This window comes from Triturus cristatus, chromosome 12, assembly GCF_964204655.1.
Source record: "Triturus cristatus chromosome 12, aTriCri1.1, whole genome shotgun sequence".
In the NCBI taxonomy this organism is placed as follows: Eukaryota; Metazoa; Chordata; class Amphibia; order Caudata; family Salamandridae; genus Triturus; species Triturus cristatus.
Window position 1 is genome coordinate 103,104,007 of NC_140595.1, and position 23,744 is coordinate 103,127,750.

Below are 23,744 nucleotides of genomic sequence, written 5' to 3' on the forward strand. Positions count from 1 at the left end.
ATCGTGCGCTTTATAAATTCACAAATCAAATCAAATCAACTCTCAGTCCCTGCCATCTTGCAGATGGGGGACCTAGCCAACCAGAGTGAGGCTTATTCCCCCTCCCACTGGAAGGTGGCATAAAAGGAGGTGTGGCCACCCAAGGAAGGGACTAATTGGTCCTGACCTGTACCTACCTGTAACACCCTAAATTTAGTATTTAGGGGAAACCCTGAACCTTGCCTCCTCAGATCAGAGCCGAAAAGAAGAAGGACCGAACAGCTGTTTTGAGAGAAGAAGAGGATCACATCAACTGACTTGGCCCCAGCCCTACCGACCTGCCCCGACCTCAGAATCCTCCAACAGAACCTCGGTGTGTCCTGCAGCCAGCAGTCCTCGTAAACCCTGAGAATCTGCCCTGCCTTTGGACTAAAAAGGACTTTGTCTCCCATGAGCATTGACTTGCTCAAAAGTAACGGACTCTGACTCCGGCCAACTCCGTGAGTCTCCACCACTCTGCTTCCGGAGCCTCGAGTCCGAGTGAATCAACACTGTAAGGAGGTCCTCCAAGCGATCCTAGCCTGGATCCTAGTGACCCCTGAACCTCAACAAACTCGTAAATCAAACCTGCATCCAACAACTGAAGGTCCCCTCAACCGCGACCAAAGGCGACACCTTGACCGACTCCATAACCGAAGTGGACCAGAAAGAGCAACTGTGACCGTCTGACCAACTCCATCTCCAAATGCTTGCAGTTACCGTACAATGACTCCCAAAGCCCCATTCTCCTCAACAGCAGCTGACCGACTCTGAAGGAACCGCAACCGAGTCTGCAGCCTCAGCCAAGACTGCATCCTACACCCAGCCACTCCTGTGCTGCTGATGGTGTAGTTCTTGTGTTGGTCATTGGGCATACAGCACTGACCTCGACCCCAGGAGATTTTGTTCCCAATCTGGTGGCATGCTCACCGCAGTCTAAAATCCCACCACTGTGTTTAGCCCTTGGCTAACGTGTGGTCCCTGCACCCCACCGCCCAAGTGCCGCTGGTGGTGTGAGTCGAGTGCCCATTTGACTGTAACTTACCTACAGATCCGTACACCCAGTTCTGCCTTCTAAGGCCTAAATGTGGCTCATGAGTAGTACTGCAAATCTGTAATAACTTTGCAAAACGTATTGTCTCATTTTTCTTTCCCTCGGGAAGTGCACCAGCCTTGCATCTAGAGATACCTGGCTGTGTAAGAAAAGTGATTGCAAAGTAAACCTGACTATCTGCAGATATAAAGTGATTCTACAGTAACTAATTCACTGCATTCAAACTGTATTTAAACTGCATATGCTTGCAAAGATACTTATACTTACCTGTACCAGGCCTGCCTTGGTTCTAGAAAATAAATATAACTAAATAATATTTTTATACAAACCAATTTGGTCCGAGTTCAGTCCTTGAGTGTGTGAAATCATTTCTTGTCTGAGTTGTACAATAAATGCTTAGCACTACCCTCTGATAAGGCCTTACTGCTCGCACACGCTACCACAAATTGAGAGTAAGGTACTCCCTACTTCAACCTCTGCCTACCTTTGGGGATCCACTGGACTCTTTACAGACTATACCTTACTTTGGTCTAGTGTATACAGAGCCAGCTTCCTGGCTTTTCTCTCTCAAAGTGAACACCCATTCTTCATCGTGCCCATCCTGCACCTTCCTCTCACATTGATGAGTGATTTGTTTTCCTGTCACTCTTTCTCTGCAAAGTGAACATCTGCAGTTGAATGCACACCTATTCATTTAATATAAAGATATGATTGATTGCTGTGTGTGCTATTGAAATAGCCAAGCAGGGTAAATGTACATGTCTGTATCTTTCCAGGTTTGCTCTTTTATAATCCCAGATCTGATGGCAAACTATTCTTTTGTCTCTGTGTCTATATTGTCTCTCCATCTTTAGATGTGCATGTGCTGCTACTGGAAGATCTGTTAGTGCTGATGCAGAAACAGGATGACAAGCTTACGCTCAAGTGTCACAGAAAACCAGCTCCGGATCCATCCAAATCTAAACAGCTTGTTTGCCCTGTAATAAGACTGAACTACGTGCTTGTCCGCGCCGTCGCCACAGGTATGTTGGGCATTCAGAACTCTTGTCTACAGTGTCTGACACACACACACACGCCCGTGCGCGCATGCACACACAGACACACACACACACACGCACGTGCGCGCGCGCACGCACACACACACACACACACACACACAATAGGACACACCCAGCCTGTCATCCCTCTGTTGCAGCTCTACGACATGAAGTAACTATCATTGACACAGCCAATAGGTCTTGATTTAGTGTGCTAACACATTAAAAATGCAAACAATAAACTCAAAAAGAGTAACAAAATGCTTTTTACAGTGAGGGCTCCATGCATTTGATACATTTGTCTTTTTGTTTCTGTGTCAAATAAAGGTTGATTGGCGATGGATGCGTCATAGTACCCCCAGGGGCACCCCGCTGTCCCCCCTCCCCCCTAGTAGGTAACCCAAATGACACACACAAGACAGTTGGTGTTGGGTAACAATGCTGCAGGTTTATTACATAATTCCAGAATATGTAATGGGTGGGTTATCTTACGGGCGATCCAAGGGCAGGCAACCAACTGGGTCGCCTGCCCACCCGATGAGCCGGGCAGCGCGGGAGCGATGCCCGCCGTTGCTGCCCTCCAGGTGATTCTTTCTACGATCACGTGCCGTTGGTAACTTCTACTCACGCCCCCCCTCTCGGGGCGGAGCGTCGCTTAGCAAGCCCCCGGTTGTTCAGCCCCACAACCGCCCGCAGGACAAGCGGGGCGCCGACACGGCTTCCGGGACCCTCCCCTGAGGCTCCTCGGTTTTGGCTCAGGCACCCCCTATGGTGCCGCGCAGAGGTACCCTTTGTACCGGCCTGCTTCCAGATCGCCCTGTAACTCCGCCTGCAACGAAAAAGGAAAACATTACAATGCTCAGAAACCCCCCCACCCAACGCCTACGCCGGGTAAGCGGTAGGGAGGGAAATGGCGAGGTGGGCGACAAAGAGGTCGCCAGGAGGGTGGGGGAAGGCTAAATAGCCTCCGCCTCACACCAGGGCGAGGAAGTGACACGCACTGCGGGTCACTTCCGGCCAGCCCGTGGAGGGGGGCTCCGGTCGGTGTCCCTGCCCCCCCCGTGGGAGGGGGTGGGGAGGGGTGACCGGTGCCCCGGGGGCACTAAGGCGCCGACCGCCAATTAGCCCCCTGCGGGGGCCGCGGTCAGCGGCATTATAGCCTGTCTTTAGTGTCTGTGGCCAGAAAGCGCGGAAGGACTATAATGAAGGCTGTGTCGCCAGCGTTTATAGTCAAAGAAACCAAAAGAGGTTTGCATTGAAGGCGAGACAGCCTTCAATATAGACAGTCGTTCCTTTCTATGAACCCCCTTAAAAATACCCATCTCAGCTGCACTAATGCGAAGCTCTTGGGATGACAAAACAGGGGTGAAGCATGCAGCACACAGAGGAAGAAGAGCAGGGTCGAATTGGGATACAAAATAGGCCTGGGCACCCTAAAAAAAAAGGGGCTCCCATTCACCCTTGGCATCCTTTCGCAAAACATGTATTGGTCAGGGTCTCACGGTTATTTGTTGGAATTAGCTAGGGTAAAAGAATAACCTGCTAATAACCAGTCAGATCAAGTGATGAACGCTCATCTCACTGACCTATCTCTTGGGCCTACTGACAGGTAGTTTGATAGCTGATGAGTGTGCAGCAAAATAGAGGCCAAAGTAGTACTTTTTTTAAACAAGCCATTGCAATTGAGCTACTGCTTTACATGTGATGAAAAAGATGGATGGGGTCTCTGCACTGGTTGTGACCAAATAAAGGTAATTTGAAATCTTTTATAAGAGAGGAGTTAATGTAATGTACTATGGACTATGGACGTGGCCTGAAACGTAAGCTTTCCAGGTGTGCACCCAATCAGTATTTGAATGTCTCTGATGTTAGTGAGCCCAAAACCATCACAGAACAAACACATAAAACATGACAGACCATTTGACTTTGCCAGTGCTTATTAGCACATATTTGTACTCAATATCATATAAATCAGTATTCTTCCCTTCGCATCTCTTTCCACTGTGCTAGTTGCTTACACTCTTTTCTCCTCACATCATCCTCTGAAGTCTGTCTTCATTTACATCCCTCACTCTTCATCTTCTGCTTTTTCTTTTCATTTTCTCCTTCTGCATTGTTTCTTTTGTTCCCTCCTCTCCCCCATCCCCTCTCTTACACACACATACACAGAGACACTGCATTTCTTTTCCTTTGGTGCAAATATTTTCACATGAGTATTTGTGTACCAATTGTACGCACTTTCACCTAAAATGGTAATTCCGATTGACAAATATACTTTATTGCTTTGTGCTCTCAGCATAGGCCGATAATTGGATGAGTCTAACTCCTCTGTGACCCACTACCAGGCACTGTGAAAGACAGGCACTGCCTTCAGACTCCTCTCTAGAGCTGTGAATCGTGCCCAGTCTTGAACAAACAGCAACAACTTGAAACCACCCAGACATGAGGACTCGGTTGGCAGAATGCACAGAAGTCATAAGCAGGGACACCAGAATTATGTGGAAGGGATCACTACATTATGTGGCAAGAGAAAGCAAATTATGTGGCATGATGTAGCACATTTTGAAGCTGTAATACTTCACTATTTTGTACTTTTACACTAAAGGATCCAAGGTCAAAACATAAATACAGCTATTAGCAACTGAAAGATGGTCTCCCTCTGTGTGACAAAGGGTCTGCTACTGAGCAGGGACCCTTGCTATGGCGTTCTCAGCAACTTTTATCTGTTTGAGCTAGAGACAATTTTTTTTCGATTAAAATCTGCAATTTATGCAGGAGATGAGAAAGTGTGTGAAAAGTGCAGCAAATGAATAACTACGCGGAAAACACCACAGTCGCAGAATCGCATTACTCCAGTGGCCCTGGTTACTTGAAAAACGAAACTACAGAATTGCACCTGGAAAAGGGAAATAGGTTATTGTACAAATCAAACCTATGAAGTGTGATAGGATCTGCACCATTGACATCGACTTCTAAGGGTTCTCGCATGTCCAGCACGAGATTAGTATTTTGCAATGGAAAGTGAAGAAGGACTTCTAAATAGGGCCTTGCAGAGACCCGTTTCAATGCCTGCTTTATTGCTACTGATTAGCACTGCCCCTGCCCTCCTCCCATTCAAGGGAAACCTTAAATATTGAATCGGCGCTCGTGCCTTTAAACATAGAGGGCGGTTAAAACAAAAGGTAAAATAACATTCGATCTCTCCTCCGTGAGGGTTCATGTGTGGCCCGGTGCAGTGATTCACCCAGGAGAAGAAAGGAAGGACAAAGTCTGTCTTCACGCCGAGCTTGGCCATATATGAACCGACCCAACAGAGAGGAGAGGTGACAAGACCAACCTGGCCTCTGCTTGTGGCGTCTGGTGACGTCACTCAACCATCCCGCCCTGGTGGGTAGGGGAATGACACATACCCCTGTCAGTTCATGTCCCCCAGGAGAACCCAGGACAACAACCTAGTGCCCTTGTGACCTCAGCAAGAGAGATTGCTTTAGAGAGGTTTGCAGCCGATGCACTAACCGGTGGAACTATCTCGCCATCTCCCAACCCCGTCATGTCGATAGTACTACGGATAACAGAAAACAAAATCTTTATAACTCCTGATTGATTGATTGATTGATTGATTGGACCCCCGCGTGCTGGCTGGTGGCATTGTGTGACTTTGCATAGGCATCGTACCGCCCAGGACATGATGAAAAGGATCGCATATCAAAGAAAAATGGGGAGTCACGAGAAAGATGATGCGTCACTCAGCTTCCAACGTTTTAGGAACCAATATCATTGCAGAGAACTCTTGTGCCTGAACCTCTCTAGTTCCTCTTTTACAGAAAGGGGTGGAGGATACCTGGTTGGATTTATAAAACAACCCTCACCCGCCAGTACCACTGGTGGCATGCTTCGTACTTGGGCCCTCACACAATATCCCTAATGTGTTTGGGTAGGCTCAACGCTGTTGACTAGCGAAGCTCTTTTTTGAAGGTACAAAGGGATTTCAGGTTAAACTTGTAAGTTTTTCCTATTCTTCTGGTAGATTGCTATTTTTCAGGCTACCTTTGGCAAGGTTAAAAATGTAAAAAGATGCCCCCAGAGTATAAAATGTACTTCAACATCTAATATCAACATGTTTCAGCCAATAACAGTCGTCTAACAAGGTTGTATTACTTTCTTCAAGACAAAGGTAGAAGATCGCTTTTCTCTTCCTGACACGGTTTGTGTAGGCTAATCATCTGTGACAATTTTACATGCTATACATAATGCATCCATAATCAAAGGAGAGCGAGCTCTGCAGGTTCCATGGGGTCTGGAATTATTCAGGATTGTCCCAAACCCTAAACCAATCTTCGTCACGGGTGGTGTAAAGTTATCACCACTATGATGTGTTGTTGGGTGCTGTCATCATTGGGTTTCACACCTAGGTGCTCAGTTCCCTAGGTGAGTACCTCCATCCTAGGGAAAGTATTGGTGGGATCCATGTGGTGTTGTTCCGAAAATTATTTCCTGTATTTTAGAACAATTTTTTAACTAAGGCGAAGTATACAGCGGTAAGATTAAAAGGAGGCGTTATGACGTTCAAAGGACGTGTAAATTGTCCTTCACATCACAAATTGTTTGTCAAACAGGTTTCAGCCTGTGTTGCCCCTAAGGGTCTAGGCTTTTGTCAGGACCAAAATCAAGTTTCAATGGGTCCCTAACTGTTGTTTTTCTTGTGTTTGTAGACCCATAAGTCTGTCACTCACGTGTCTTCATTCCAGTTCACTTTGTCGAAAAGCTAAATGGGCTTTCATTGAGCCTCTGCCTTACTTAAGTTTCCTGTTCTGCCTCATGCGAAAAGATGAGGCGGGATACCATGGCAACTTGCCAACAGCCAATCCCTGGTGACCTGACCTGGGTCTTCCTCATCCTTCCTGGAGTGGCAGAACAGGAAACATAGGTAGAACTTTTCAAGTTAGAGATCACCACACTGTCACCAATAATTGTTCTATCTGAGGGTGCGGAAAAGAGTGAAGCAACTGGCGCCAACATGCAAGAGTGGCACCTATATGCAGCCCGGTCACTCCTGGGGTAGTACAAAGACTGCAGAGCCACACTCAATTTTTATTCCAAAAGTGTGCATTATATGCCTGGATGAATTTACACAGTACATATTGCACATCATCTTTCAGGAAGAAATACTGCTGAAGCCACAATAGCGACATACACTGTTAGAAATATTTGAATTAAGAGCATTGTTTATGCAGTATTTTAGTGCACTCTGGCCTGCTCCTTTATATGTATATGGTTGTTTGCATTGTGTGATCGGGAGTGCTTGAGGATGCATGACTGGTGTATAAGCATGATGTCCATCAAGTGAGCCCTGACATATACGTAGCCTGCTGTGCTTGTATCTATGGCTTTGCATTTGTATGATATTCTCGTTTTTGAGACGGATGGATCGGATTTCCGCAAAGGGTATTTATGTCTCAGTGTTCTTTATTTTCCATGTACTTGCATACAATAAAATGATGTAAAGAAAATTCTGGTTACAGGAGTCATTGCATTAAATGAACGAGTTGGTAAATGACCCTCAGTTGGATAAAATCTGCTGACTATCATTGGGAAAAAATATTTCATTTTTATTTCCCTGTCTCGGGTCCCCGCTGCCTTATGGCTGTTGCTTTGCAGCCTTTCAGTATTTGCTCTATAAAATGTGATACTTCAGCCTCGAGGCCACTTTGTATTTGGCACCCAGGGCAGTGTATGAGACAGAGATAGGGGCAAAAGATTTTCAAACTTTTTACGGATAATTTAAAATTTATTTGGAGAATGTGTGATCCAGCCCGAACCCAAGACAAAATTATAAAAGAGAATTGGACTTTGGTGGAAGTCTGTCTACCAGAAAATTATAATGCAAACTGTGGGGCCGATTCCGATCCTGGAAAAATTTTCTCCGTACGAATCGTATCCGGATTTTTTTCCGTCCGAATCGTACAAGTACCGTACAAACTGGCAAGTACGAGTCGCATGGGAAAAAATACATACGAATCGCATTGGGAAAATTCCCCCACACGTCCTCGGGTCGGAAAAACTGTCCGACAGGTCCCCAGCCGATTTTACGTACGAAACGGAAAAATGAAGTCCGAGCGCGCAAGTACGATCCATCCCGTCCGTCCGATTGTACAACCGTATGGAAAAAACACCGCACTGAGCGAACCTCAATAGCAACCATGGAGACATGTGCCCGCATAAGTGCCGTCCCCCCCCCAGCCCCCTGTATGTACGCGCTGCCCCCCCAGCCCCCCGTATGTACACGCCGTCCCCCCCAGTCCCCCCCATGGATGGACGCGCTGTACCCCCAGCCCCCCTCCGTGTATGTCCGGTACGGACCCCCACCCCCGTAAGTACGGAGCGTACCCCCACCCCCGTATGTACGGTGCGGACCCCCACTCCAGTATGTACGGTGCGGACCCCCACCCCCGAATGTACGGTGCGGACCCCCACCCCCGTATGTACGGCGCGGACCCCCAGGGGTTCCGCGCCGTACATACGGGGGTGGGGGTCCGCACCGTACATTCGGGGGTGGGGGTCCGCACCGTACATATGGGGGTGGGGGTACGCTCCATACATACGGGGGTGGGGGTACGGTCTGTACATTCGGGGGTGGGGGTACGCTTCGTACATTCAGGGATGGGGGTACGCTCTGTACATACGGGGGTGGGGGTACGCTCCGTACATACAGGGGTGGGGGTACACTTCGTACATTCGGGGGTGGGGGTACGCTCCGTACATTCGGGGGTGGGGGTCCGCACCGTACATACGGGGGTGGGGGTACGCTCCGTACATACGGGGGTGGGTGTACGCTCCGTACATTCGGGGGTGGGGGTCCGCACCGGACATACGGGGGTGGGGGTACGCTCCGTACATACGGGGGTGGGGGTACGCTCCGTACATTCAGGGGTGGGGGTCCGCACCGTACATACGGGGATGGGGGTCCCCACCGTACATTCGGGGGTGGGGGTCCGCACCGTACATACGGGGGTGGGGGTACGCTCCATACATACGGGGGTGGGGGTACGCTCTGTACATTCAGGGGTGGGGGTACGCTTCGTACATTCAGGGGTGGGGGTACGCTCCGTACATACGGGGGTGGGGGTATGCTCCGTACATACGGGGGTGGGGGTACGCTTCATACATTCGGGGGTGGGGGTACGCTCTGTACATTCGGGGGTGGGGGTCCGCACCATACATACGGGGGTGGGGGTACGCTCCGTACATACGGGGGTGGGGGTACGCTCCGTACATTCGGGGGTGGGGGTCCGCACCGGACATACGTGGGTGGGGGTATGCTCCGTACATATGGGGGTGGGGGTACGCACCGTACATTCGGGGGTGGGGGTCCGCACCGTACATACGGGGGTGGGGGTATGCTCCGTACATACGAGGGTGGGTGTACGCTCCGTACATTCGGGGGTGGGGGTACGCTCCGTACATACGGGGGTGGGGGTATGCTCCATACATTTGGGGGTGGGGGTCCGCACCATACATATGGGGGTGGGGGTACGCTCCGTACATATGGGGGTGGGGGTACGCTCCATACATTCGAGGGTGGGGGTCCGCACCATACATACAGGGGTGGGGGTATGCTCCGTACATATGGGGGTGGGGGTACGCTCCGTACATTCGGGGTGGGGGTCCGCACCGTACATACGGGGTGGGGGTACGCTCCGTACATACGGGGGTGGGGGTACGCTCCGTACATTCGGGGGTGGGGGTATGCTCCGTACATTCGGGGGTGGGGGTACGCTCCGTACATACGGGGTTGGGGTACGCTCCGTACATTCGGGGGTGGGGGTCCGCACCGGACATACATGGCGGGGGGCTGGGGGTACGGCGCGTCCATCCGCGGGGGGGCTGGGGGTACGGCGCATACATACGGGGGGCTGGGGGGGACAGCGCGTACATACGGGGGGCTGGGGGGGTACGGTGCGTACATACGGGGGGCTGGGGGGGTACGGCGCGTACATAGGGGGCTGGGGGGGGATGGCACGTACATATGGGGGGCTGGGGGGGTACGGCGCGTACATACGGGGGGCTGGGGGGGACGGTGCGTACATACAGCGGGCTGGGGGGGCGGCGTGTACATACGGGGGGCTGTGGGGGACGGCGCGTACATACGGGGGGCTGGGGGGGTATGGCGCGTACATACGGGGGGCTAGGGGGAAGGCGCGTACATATGGGGGGCTGGGGGGGGTACGGCACGTACATATGGGGGGCTGGGGGGGATGGCATGTACATACGAGGGGCTGGGGGGGGTACGGCGCGTACATACGGGGGGCTGGGGGGGACGGTGCGTACATACAGGGGGCTGGGGGGACGGCGCGTACATACGGGGGGCTGGGGAGGATGGCACGTACATACGGGGGGCTGGGGGGCGGTACGGCGTGTACATACGGGGGGCTGGGGGGGTACGGCGCGTACATACAGGGGGCTGGCAGGGAACGGCGCATACATATGGGGGGCTGGGGGGGTACAGTGCGTACATACGGGGGGCTGGTGGGGACGGCGCGTACATACGGGGGGCTGGGGGGGGCGGCGCGTACATACGGGGGGCTGGGGGGGTATGACGCATACATACAGGGGGCTGGGGGGGGACGGCGCGTACATACGGGGGGCTGGGGGGGGACGGCAAGTACATACGGGGGGCTGGGGGGGGTACGGCGTGTACATATGGGGGGTGGGGGTCCGCACCGTACATACGGGGGTGGGGGTACGCTCCGTACATTCGGGGGTGGGGGTATGCTCCGTACATATGGGGGTGGGGGTACGCTCCGTACATGCGGGGGTGGGGTACGCTCCGCACATTCGGGGGTGGGGGTCCGCACCGGACATACACGGAGGGGGCTGGAGGTACGGCGCGTCCATCCACGGGGGGGCTTGGGGTACGGCGCGAAAATACGGGGGGCTGGGGGGGACTGCGCGTACATACGGGGGGCGGGGGGTATGGCGTGTACATATGGGGGGCTGTGGGGGACGGCGCGTACATACGGGGGGCTGAGGGGGGTACGGCGCGTGCATACAGGGGGCTGGGGGGATGGCGCGTACATACGGGGGGCTGGGGGGGTACGGCGCGTACATATGGGGGGCTGGGGGGGACGGCGCGTACATACGGGGGGCTGGGGGGGTACGGCGCGTACATACGGAGGGCTGGGGGGACGGTGCATACATACGGGGGGCTGGGGGGACGGCACTTACATACGGGGGGCTGGGGGGGTACGGCGTGTACATACGGGGCCTGGGGGGGTATGGCGCGTACATACGGGGGGCTTGGGGGGGACGGCGTGTACATACGGGGGGCAGGGGGGTACCGCGCGTACATACGGGGGGCTGGGGGGGACGGCGCGTACATATGGGGGCTTGGGGGGGTACGGCGCGTACATATGGGGGGCTGCGGGGGACAGTGCATACATACGGGGGGCTGGGGGGGTACGGCGTGTACATACGGGGGCTGGGGGGGTACGGTGCGTACATACGGGGGCTGGGGGGGACGGCGCGTACATACGGGGGGCTGGGGGGGAACGGCGCATACATACGGGGGACTGGGGGGGTACGTCGCATACATACGGGGGGCTGGGGGGGGACGGCGCGTACATACGGGGGGCTGGGGGGGCGCATACATAAGGGGGGCTGGGGGGGGTACGGCGCATACCGGGCCCCCAATTCCGCTCGCATCGCGGCGTACTTCGCTTTTCCGGCACTTTTTGGGTGCCGTAAAAATATTGCCGTCCGGACTGCTGTCGATTCGAATCGTACTTCCTGGTTTGTGAAACGCAGCCTGAATGCGTCCCGACGTCACGTCGGCGCTTTCCCGGATCACATTTGTATGTATATTTTCGTCGGTCGGTGTTTTTTACGATTCGTACGGAAATGGTGTTTCCGTGCGAATCGTAATTGCATGTTTGTAATGTTTTTTTCCCGGGTACGAGTCGGACGGAGAAAACGCTCCGACCGACGGTTCGTACCCGGTTTTTCCAGGATCGGAATCGGCACCTGTATAGTGGGTGCCTTCAATGACCTCTGCTGAGGGATAAAAAATACTCTCCTCAGGTCGATATGCCCACTGAAGAAATTGCAGGGATGGTTTGACCATGATTGCACAGTAGCTAACCGTGAATTAAGGATTGCACTAGGGAAGAAGCCCAGAGACCAAGTACTAATTCCCGGCCTGAGGAAGCATTATAAGGCTGCTACGGCTAAGCCCTGGAAGATATTCCTAACAGACCAATGGGAGCCACTATCATATGCAGCCAGAATGAAAGATAGTAAACATATTTGGCCCATCGTCTCAGGTACGAGAAATAAAAATCTGACAGTTCCCTGATCTTTTGTCACATCCCTAGTGAATTCTGGGAAAATCATTTTAGTAAAGTCTACATGAGCCCTTCAAGTAAGGATCACCATTGACAACAGGAAACTTAGGGGCCTATTACGATGGCGGGCAGACACCGTAACGGTGAATGGGACTGTCCGCCAGCGGTGCGGCGGTCCCGCTGTGGTCATTAGGACGCCACTGCGGCGGTGGCATCCCCCATCCACAACATTGTGGTGGGCGGTGCTCACAGCCCACCACATAAAGACTTATGATAGAGACGAAAGCCCGGAAACTTGACTCCGCCATTAGATTTTGGTTTGCGAAGAGCAACTAAGGCAACCCTTGATTTGTTATGATTCCATAGAGACTTAGAAAGACAGGAATCAATGCGTTTAAAGTAAATATCAGGAATATTTATGGGGAGCATGGAAAAAATATATATAAGAATGGGGGATATCATCATTTTAATCGAATCAAGCCGACCCCACCACAAAAGAAAAAGAGGATTCCAAGAAGATAATAATTTATCAATACGGGATAAAACAATAGACATATTCAACTGAATGGATGAGGAAATGGAGTTAGAGAACCATATTCTGAGATATTTGATTTTGGAGGAATTCCATGCGAAACCAGGAGAAGAGAACTGATGAGGGAGACAAAATTTGGTAAGAGGGAGAATCTCCGTTTTATCAGAATTGATCTTATAACCAGAGACTTGCGAAAAGGAATTAAATTCAAGTAATAGGGCGGGAATGGATTTTTCAGGATCGGAAATAAATAAGAGAATATCATCTGCATATGCAGAGAGTTTCAAATGGGTTTTGCCATAAGGAAAACCAGAAATAGATATATTATTCCGAATAGACGTAAGAAATGGCTCAAGGGCAAGAACAAAAAGTAATGGAGACAAAGGACATCCTTGGCGAACCCCACGTTGGAGGGGGAAATAAGGGGATAGATGACCATTGACTAAAACAGACGCTTTGGGGGCTGAATAAAGTAAAGAAATGAGAGAAATGAAATTAGGGCCAAAGCCATGCCACCGCAAAGCGGCGAACTAAAAGGACCAGTCCACTCTGTCAAACGCTTTCTCAGCATCGACAGAGATAGCAGCTAAAGGGATGGAAAGAGATGGGACCTTATTTAGGACATTGAGGAAAAGGCGAGAGTTATCCGAAGTAAGTCTGCCCTTAACAAAACCACACTGTTCCTTGCCAATGAGATGGGGCAGAAGAGGATCTAAACGTAAAGCGAGTAGTTTAGCAAATAATTTATAGTCCACATTAACCCCTTCGGTGCTCATGACGGAACGGTTCCGTCATGAGCCACGGTTGAGCTGTGCTCATGACGGAACCGTTCCGTCATGACCACGCCCGCGCAAGATTCCGTCAGCACAGCGGCGGAATCTGCGCAGCATGGAAGGGGTTAACTAAAGATATTGGTCGGTAATTCTTACAGAATTGAGGGTCACGACCTTCCTTGGGTATAAGGCAGATCGTAGCCTCGTGGAAAGTACCAGCCGGAGATAAAGAAGGATTGGAAGAGTGTGAGAAGTTTAGGAAGTAGGAGGTCAGAAAAATGCATATAAAATTCCACAGAGAAGCCATCAGGACCCGGGGATTTACCTTTAGTAAGAGTCTTTAAAGCGCTGTCAAGTTCAGTAATGGAGAGATCATGCTCAAGACCAAGAAAGTTGAGATGAGAGGGGGAGGGGGTAGGGAGTCTATCGAAATAGGAGTGAATAAGAGAGACAGAGGGAGGAGATTCAGGAGTATAAAGAGACTGGTAGAAAACCTGGAATTGGGTAAGTATATCCTGTTCTTTGTGTAAGAGAAGATTATCTGTAGAGTAAATAGAATCTATGCAATTACGCTCCTTACGAGATTTGAGGTAACTAGCTAAAAGTTTACCCGATTTATTGCGACCCCCATAGTAATGAGCGCTGCTCCGAAGTAAGATTGAAGAGGCATTATCGGTAGTAGTTTTGTTGAAATCAAGTTTGGCACGTATGAGGTCTGGCAAAACAGAATTGTTAGAGGAAGTATAGAATTTGTGCTCTAAGGATTTAATATGAGCCAACAAGTCTTTCTGTTTATTAAGGAAGTGCTTCTTTTTTTTGGAAACAAAGTCCATTACAAAGCCACGTGCGGTTGCCTTAAAAGAATCCCAGATAACATGAGGAGCTAAAGAGAATTCTGTAGCAAAGGAGAAAAAAAAAGAAGAAAAAAGAGGATCCATGAGAAGGGAGTTATTAAATCGCCAGCGAGAAGATTTGGGATGTGGAGGAAGAAGATCAAGGGTCGTGACAATAGGAGCATGGTCTGAGATAACTATGGGCTCAATAGAAGAAGATAGGAGATTTTGAGAAAGAGATTGAGAAAGGAAGATGTAATCAATCCGAGAAAGAGAGGCATGGGGGGGTGAAAAGAAGGAGTAGTCTAGAGTGTCAGGATGGGAAAGTCTCCATGAGTCAATGAGATGTGACTTAGAAATAGTGTCTAGAAATTGTGTATGTGATTTGTGAGGTGTAAAGCGAGCAGAAGATTTGCAGTCAAGAAACGGATCAACAATCTGATTACAATCACCTCCTAAGATAAACATGGTATCACTGTGCTGAAAACATTTCGAAGTATTTAAAGGCCAAAAATTGCAATCAGGGTGGGTAGGGCCATAGACATTGAATACAGTCAGAGATACAGAGTTGATTAATAACTTAACTAGTACCCATCGGCCTTCAGTATTGGTATCTTGGGAAAGAACTTTACATTTTAGTTTCTGGTGACATAAAATAGCAACACCATTCTTTTTATTAGATGAAGGGGAGAATAAGACCGTTCCCACCCAGCCTCTTTTCAGCTTAAGCGATTCAGCATCAGAAAGATGGGTTTCTTGTAAAAGGACTAAATCAGGATTATAGGAAGCTAGGTGGGAAAGGATTCTCTGTCGCTTAATCGGGTTAACAAAACCTTTCATATTCCATGAAATAACTTTGAAAGTAAAAACAGTAAAATTGTAAGCAAAAAAGAAAAGCCATGAAAGCAAGAAATAAGAAACGAATGCCAATTGATACATGAGAAAAAAGAACGAGAAAAAAGAGAGTCGAAAGGTACATTAAAAGAAAGAGAAAGGAAAGAGGGGAAAGGGCGAGAGAAAGGAAGTACAAGAAGAGACAGTACATATCCAAACAGGATGACTGAAAGAAACATACCTGAGGGGGGGGAAAAGAAGATGATAATGGGGTTATGGAAGGATTCGACAAGAATGACCTCCCAAGCCAGGAGAACAAACTGCACCAGGACGGAAGATGAATAAGACGAACCGTATGGGATGGAGAGGAATACACCAATCAATCTAGGTGAGGAAAAAGAAAGATGATACAGAAAATTATGTTAAACAAAACAACACAAAGGCAAAAGACACGTGAAAAAGGGAATACAATCCAGCAACTAATTAAGAAGAACCACATCAAGGAAACAGATGCCAATACAAGAACATATCAGTAAAACCTGTAAGAACAAGCATTTGCAATGCAATAGGTCTCGCATTTACGCGAGTTTGACCTATTGACATTGCAAATAATAATGCCTTTTTTTGTTTTTGTTTTTAAAACATAAATAAAAGGCATTGTCATTTACAATGCCAATAGCTGAAACTCGCGTATATGCGAGATCTATTGCATTGCAAATGTTTGTTAATTAGATGGGCCTCTGCCACACTCCCCCCACCCCCTCTGCGTCTCTCTACATAGATTGGAACGGAATTTGACCGTGGCTGCAACCCCAGCCCGCCTGTCTATTGATCTGCTGGCTGCTATATGGGAGAGCTGCATCAGGTAGGCAAAAAAATCCGAAATTTGTTAATGTTTTAGGAGTCTACAAGGGCTCGTACAATGTCCTTAAAGAGAACTTATATTAATTTGTGAAGTGACATTTCTGCTCACTTAGTGATCATTATCGTCAAAATGGCTTGGGCTCCTGCTGGGTCGGAAAGGGAGGGAGGCTGCCAGAGCACAGAATATTCCTGCTGTGTCCTCAAGTAGCACTTCCCAGGGGGTCGTCATTAGCGCAGCCTCCCGAACTCCTGCAGCCTCTTGTTCCCATGACTTGTTCCTCTGCTTGTCCTCCATGAAAAACACCTTTGCCCAACACACTGCAGGCGGAGTATTCCTACTGGACTCTGCGTGAGTGGGTGAGGGGCAGAGAGGTTTTAGAGCTGCTGCAGCTGGGGTCTGGGTCTGCATGGGTATCTGATTAACACTTACAGCATGCTGTCTGCCATCGCGCTTAATATTTTGCTCGAGTAATATGGACTGTCTGTGGCCATAAATTAAATAAACACGCGCAGGTGTCTTCGCGCTATTTTACATGTGTTCGCCGCATAGCGCTCTCACGTGTCCTTCAAAACAGTAGCTCCTTCTAGGAGCTCCGTGCTAGTGAACACCCTATGTATAGCCACAACATATGAGTAAGAATGCGCACTTTTAATACATTATTATTATCCCAAAGTATTTTAAAAGTCCATTCATCTACGTGCGTTTCGAGGTGGCATCAAATTTACAGGTCCGAGGCTTAGCCCAGGTACCAGAGGATGGATGATTTTTTTTTTTTTGCTGGTGGTTATGGGTGGGGAATTGGAAGTGCTGCCGAGGGTTCAATGCTCGTGGTTTGGGGGTGGGATTTAGGGGGTTTGGGTGCGAATTTACACAAGTGGGTGAGGGGTGGAAGTGCGCACGAGAACGGGAAGGGGTGCGGGAGGGCTGGGTGAAGCTGGTGATGGGAGACTGTTTCTTTGACTGCTGGAGCGCGCTTTGGAGGTGGCGGATTGCTAGGGGGGATCAGGGCACAGTGTTGTTAGAGCATATGGTGGGCAATGTAGGGGTCCCATGGGGAGGCGTTGGGCATTGTGGGCAAGGCTGTTGACTTTGGGGCTGTGGGATGGCGTGCAGATTTCGGTGTTGATCACATCCGGTGATTCTGGGCAGATGGTTTAGTGTCCTGGGAATAGTACGGAAGGGAAGTTAGCCGGGTGTGACGTGGCGGGCAAGTCTGGAAGACACACACAAGCACTGATTGGGAGTGGAGGGAGATGCGGGAGCGCCAGTAGGAGAGGTGGGGGGCACTGGTTTGAGCAGGGAGAAATGCAGAGGAGCCGGGAGGTAGTTTGCACAGGTGGTTGGGGAGCGGATGGTCACCTTCAGGAAAGGGGGGGGGCTCTAGGGGCACGAGGCAGTGGGGATACGCGGGGAAGACAGTTAGCACATTAATCAACTCGTCACAGGGGGCACTTGTGATTTGATAGTATTCGTATACACCAAGGCACCACCATAGGGACGCCGGCGGTTGGGGGTGGGGGCTACGCGGTTACACCTTCAGGTCAGTCACGGTGCATTGAGAGCTGTGCAATGGGCAGGGGCCTCCACGCTCGGGCAGTGGCGGGGGCGCAGATGGAGCGCTTTCAGCTGGCCGCTGTTGTATTTCCCAGGGGATGGTGTGCTGCCACGGTTCAATTGGGCTCCGTAGTGTTTGTTGCCCCAGGCGGTGTTTTGCAGCATCTGGGGGACCGTGGTGCCCATGGCTGAGGTCAGGCGCGCAACACCCATTGGACTCACAGGGCTTCAGCCCCCCCCCCCCCCCGTCGCGTGTGGCAGCCCGGGATGAGACACCTTCCCGGGCAAAAAAGCAGCCGCACCCGAGCACTTCACAGGTCTTTAAAAGACAATTTGCATGTTAATGAGGCCTCGCTGTTGTTTCACCCCTTCTAAGAGCCCCTGCAGCTCCACTCTGCCTATTGCTTAAAGTTCAGCCCCCCCGAAATTTTCTCAGCCCCCCCCCCCCCCCGTAATTTGGCTCTAGTTGCGCCTCTGGCTGAGGTACTGGGATGCGGGGAGGGGGAGCGGGGATGTAGGAACAGGCTGCTGCTGTGTGAAGAGGTTGTGTGTTTGTGTGTTGCCAGGCTGCTGCTGGAGGAGAGGGAGCGGGGATGTAGTGCTTTCGGCTGGCGCTGTGGGTTGTAGTGCTTTCGGCGGGTGGACAGGGCGGGGTTGTCAGTTCTCCGCCCTCGGGTTGACTGCTGGGCTGGCTCCGACGGGCAGGCAGAGTGGATTCGGGGAGCTGCTGCCTTCCTTGGGAGCTGGGTTCACCCACGGCCTGTGCTGTAAAGCCTCTTCCTTGCCCGCTCCTCCGAAGCCCCAGGGACACGATGCAAGGCGGAGTCCGAGAAACAGGCATCCAAATTCCAGACGTGATCGGAATGCGCAGATTCAGCAGGCGCAGGGGGACGTGGCGCTACATCAAAAAACAATACCAAGTCTGGGTTGCACTGCAGTGGATCAGGGAGTATGACGGCCACCCTATCACGTTGAAAATGAACATTTGCAGACATGCTGGCTCTCACAGCACCATGCTGATGTAATTCCCAGCTCCCTATTGGCCAAGAAGAGGCCAGGGAGCCGCTCTTCCTCAGCTACAGGGCACCGCTGCTAATTAAAACAAGTGCGAGCGGAGGAAAACAGTAGTTAGGCGCCGCTGCTTCGGGACTTCAAGGAAGTTACTATGGGATCAACAGCCAACAGAAAGAAAGATAAGAAAAGCATTGCCACAGTTAAACGAATCACAAGCTGTATAACAAATTACACAGAGTTTCACCCAACATATAGATTACTTTAGGTCTCGCTGAGACAGCGCATGCAGCGCATGCGCTGCCAAACGCGAGACCTAAAAAGGGGAGATTAAATAATCAACCATTAGCAGGGTTGGAGGTGTCCATGCCAGCATTAGTTTGGATAGGAATAAAGTTCTTGAGTTCGGCAGGGTCTTGAAAAGTCCAGGTGTTATTTTGGTGAGTCACTTTGAAGGTACAAGGGTGAAATAAACCATATCTAGCACCAAGAGAGCGTAGAGGAGCCCGAAGAGACAAAAACTCCTTCCTTCTGGCAGTGGTAGCATTAGAAACATCCTGAGAGAGAAATACCCTCTGACCCATCCAGGAAACATGGCGTTTGGATCGAGCTGCGGAAAGGACCAGAAGGAGATCAGTAAATTTCAGAAAGAGGATGATGACACCTCGTGGTTTAGTTGAAGATGAGGAACGAGGGCCAAGTCTATGAGCTCTTTGGATACTTAGAGAAGTAGTAGCAGGAATGTCCAAAAGCTTCAGAAGAAAAGAGGAGAAGAACGCAACAGGGTCATCTCCCTTCAAGGATTCCGGCAGGCCATAAATACGCAAGTTATTCCTCCTATTTCTATTTTCCAAGTCCTCAGTATGCTGTTGGAGGGTGAGAAGAGACTTTTCCAGTGAGGAAATACGCTGAGAGTTAGTGTGAATTTCTGTAACCTGCTGTTCCACGGAGGATACACGAGTTTCCATAGTCGACCATTTTGCCTCAAGAAGCTGCATCTTCGTATTGGTCTCTTCCACAAACGGACGTAAAGCGCTTATCTCCTCCAGCAACATTTCCATAGATATAGAGGATGGTGGCTTATCAGGTGGAGGAGGAGGGGAGTCCTGTTTCAAGCGCTTAGACGAGGAAGTAGAGGGAGAAGTTTTGTTTAAGGCTGACTGTGATGGAGAAGAACGGCTGGAAGCCGCTGCCGCCATTTGATCTGTGGGAGAAGAGCAGTCTGCCGCTGAGGAAGAGGTGGTCGTAGGAGAGCTCTTCGAAGGCACGAAGACAAACTTTGGGTTACGTAGTTTGCCCATAGAGACCTGAACGTGCAAATGATGGAATGAATAAAAACTAAATCACCGGTGTACTTCGTATGCAGAATACAAAGATTCCAAGATGCTTAGTAAGGAAACGAAGAGGCCAGCAAGAGCAGTAAAAGACAACTGTAAAAACCGTGGGAATCCAGGAATCAAAGGCAGTTCCAACCAATCATTAAAATCTTCCTCTAATAGTGGCAGGGAGACCATACGTCAGCGCGGAGCTCTTATGCGCCAAATCTTAGTTATATATTGCTGACGAAGTCCAGACACTAGTGCTCAAAAAAGCTTGTAAAGGATAATTCAATGACTGCCATATAAAGATATATCCCTGTGACACAACCACAGAGGAAGCATAATCACAATAAACGTAGTAGGCATGGAGTGAACTTCGCTCTGCAGGACAAACCAAAAAGTACAAAGTCCTTAGGAAGGAAAAAGAAAATAAAAACTGAATAATTCCTCAAAAAGAGCACATTAGGAGCAACGTCTTGTGTGGAATACATGAAAATAGTGATTTCTCATGAAGCAGCAGTAATGAGCAGAAGGGAAGTATTCCACTAATATGGCCAACATGAGGTAACTGCTCCCCCAGAACATAGACAAGGAGACAAAGTAGTGCTGGTGTTGAAATGGAGGAAAGCTGAAAGTGTGGTAAGGCAGGAGCATTGGAGGTATGAGGAAGAAGCCATCAAGCGTTATCAATATCCCACGTTCTGAGGGGACATGCGCCCATTTCAGCCTCGCGCGCGCGTCGCGCCGATCTTAAAATGGCGGTCGTGCTGAGGCACTTACATGATGCGACGAAAACAGGGTATAACTGCGTGTGCGACAAGCCTGGTGGTCACATCATCAGCACGGCATATTCCGCTCGCTGGAACCGAAGGAAGTCTGGTGAAACGGCAGCAAAATAGCAAGATAGGAAGAAAAATCCGCCATGGCGCAGCGGAGCTCCGAGCTCAGGCGGCCATCTTACTCGGCGTCCAAGCCACGCCCCCCCTACACATTTTATATTAAATGAAATAAAAAGTAATTTCCAAACAAATAAATATTTTTCATTAAAAATTATTTAGAAACAAAAAAATGAATTACATAAATGTACTTGTTTTATTTCCTACCCTATAACACCACACAAATCACAACACACATCAACATTTAAAAAAATATGTACTCCCTCAACTAACAAAATTAATTACGAATTAAAGAAATATTATTATTTAAAACACAAATGAAAACGTATAAAAATTATTTAACTTCCCACACGTAACTCCTATAATCCTCACAACCCACAGCTACAGTTAAACTGTAAAGAAATGAATTACACAATTTAAAACCTATTTTCAATTAAAGAAACTAACAGTATTTAACAACTAGTTATAAAGTAACATTTATTTACTTCCCACACTGTACCCCTATGACAATAAAACCCACACACAAAAAATACACTAATTAAACGTAAATTAATCAATTAATATTAATGATCAACCGATTTTTAATTAATTAAACAAAACTTTCTTCCCACCCTTTACCCCACAAACCCCACACCCACACCTAAAATTGATTACAGAAATTCCATTTTAATTTTTTATTAATTAATCAATATTAATTAACAAATAATTATTAATAATTAAACATAAATTACATCCCACCCTTTACCCTTATAAACCCCACAACCCACACCTAAAAAAAATAACACTATTCGCATAATTATTTATCAATGAATTAGTTAATTTAAATTAACAACTTATTAATTAATTAAACGTAAATTACTTCCCACCCTATACTCCTATAAACCAAGCAACCCGCACCTAAAATTAATAAGACAATTTGCATAATCAATTTTCAATAAAATAATTAATATAAATTAACAACTAATTATTAATTAATCAAACATAAATTACATTCCACCCTTTACCCCTATAAACCCCACAACCTGCCCCTAAAACAAATCACACAATCATCATAATTATCAATTAATTAATAGTATTTAACAACCAAATAATATTTAATTATAAATAAATTACTTCCCACAATTAACGCTATAAAATCTAAATTAAATAAATGAAAAATTAATGATTCATTTATTATAATTAAATTACTTCCCACCCTATTCCCCTATAAACCCACAACCAGCTACGGAGCAAGAAATGCAGAATGTAATTAAAATAAAATTCATAACTACTACAAATTTAACACATATTAATAAACATAAACAATACTTGTACACAAAACATACGTACATTTAAAATATAAACTAAAATACATAACACTTCTTAAAAAATCAATATTTAAACATCTATATTTTTTAAAACAATATTAATGACCTATATTTTTTAAAACTATATTTCTTACCTTAAATTTGATATTATTGACCACAATATTCTTGCTGTCGATATTTCTGAATCACAATATTTACAAATCGATTTTTGTGTAAGTCGACATTCCCAACTCAATATTCTGTCTCAGCACCCTTGTTAGTATTTAATTATGATCTAATAATATAAAATGTACAATATTTTATGTATATTACTTTTAAGAATGGAAAACCTTCAGAATAAAGTGTTATGTGATAGGAAAAGAACGAGTTGGTAAATGAGCCTCAGTTGGATAAAATCTGATGACTCATTCGGAAAACAAATATTTCATTTTTATTTCACTGGCTTGGCTCCCGCCGCCTTTTGGCTGTTGTTTCAGAACCTTTCGGTATTTGCTCTATAAAATGTGATACTTCAGCCTGGAGGGCATCATTGCTTTTATGTACAGTGAAACATTGTAATAATATGAGTGTTTGACTGTAATTAGGAATTTGCTAACTTTTCCATCTGCTGAGAAAAGGATTTAGCAAGTATGCAATATTATTTCTTCATTTTGTTTTTCAAATTAGTGGTACCTTTAAAAGTTACTTTCCATAGATTTCATAACTGGTACTTATGTAAACTATTGTCTTTATTTGTGGCAAGTTGGTATATAAATAGTTAGGAATTCCGTCATTGTTGTGTCTATTACCTTTCAGTTTCTGCCATGGTGGTTTACTGTATAGTCTTCATTTGTTTTTCAGATAAGAAAGCCTTTTACATCATTTCAACATTCGAGTATGTACCTCAGATCTATGAGCTTGTGGCACGCACTTCTCTGGGGAGAAACAGGTAAGAATTTCAGCTGACACCTTAATACGCGAACAGTGAAGCAACAGGACTCTTCCTAAGGTCCATATTTTGTAGAGGCTCCAAAGTACCCTGATGAATATAGTCAGTGATTCCTCATACCGGCTGGAACAGCTTGCATATATAACTGTTTTGTACAGGGATAGCCAGAAGGAGAAGTCTAAAAAAAGTTCTGATCTCTGAGACTGTTGCGCTTCTCCAGACAACCTGTGTAGAGTCCTCAATGCCACTCTTCTAAGGATAATGTGAAATGACTGGTCCAGTTCTAATGTTACCAGCAGTCATTTCCGCAGTATTTAGATCTTGTCTGAACAGTTTGAGGAATAACCATCAGAGGTTCTGCTGTGGTTCCCTTATATCACTTGATACATTTGTAATGCTTTCGAGAGAAAATAAATAGTTATTAGCATGTATCCTTCACAAAG

The 23,744-nt window shown here is 48.0% G+C and overlaps 1 protein-coding gene across 1 annotated transcript in view; it reads left to right on the top strand.

Moving 5' to 3' along the window:
- Positions 1 to 23,744, top strand: part of LOC146772749 (rho guanine nucleotide exchange factor 11-like) — a 276,718-nt gene that overhangs the window by 150,040 nt on the left and 102,934 nt on the right. The window contains 2 exon segments of the mRNA XM_085637027.1: positions 1,927 to 2,094; positions 23,214 to 23,301. Coding sequence (XP_085493153.1) covers positions 1,927 to 2,094; positions 23,214 to 23,301 — 256 coding nt within the window.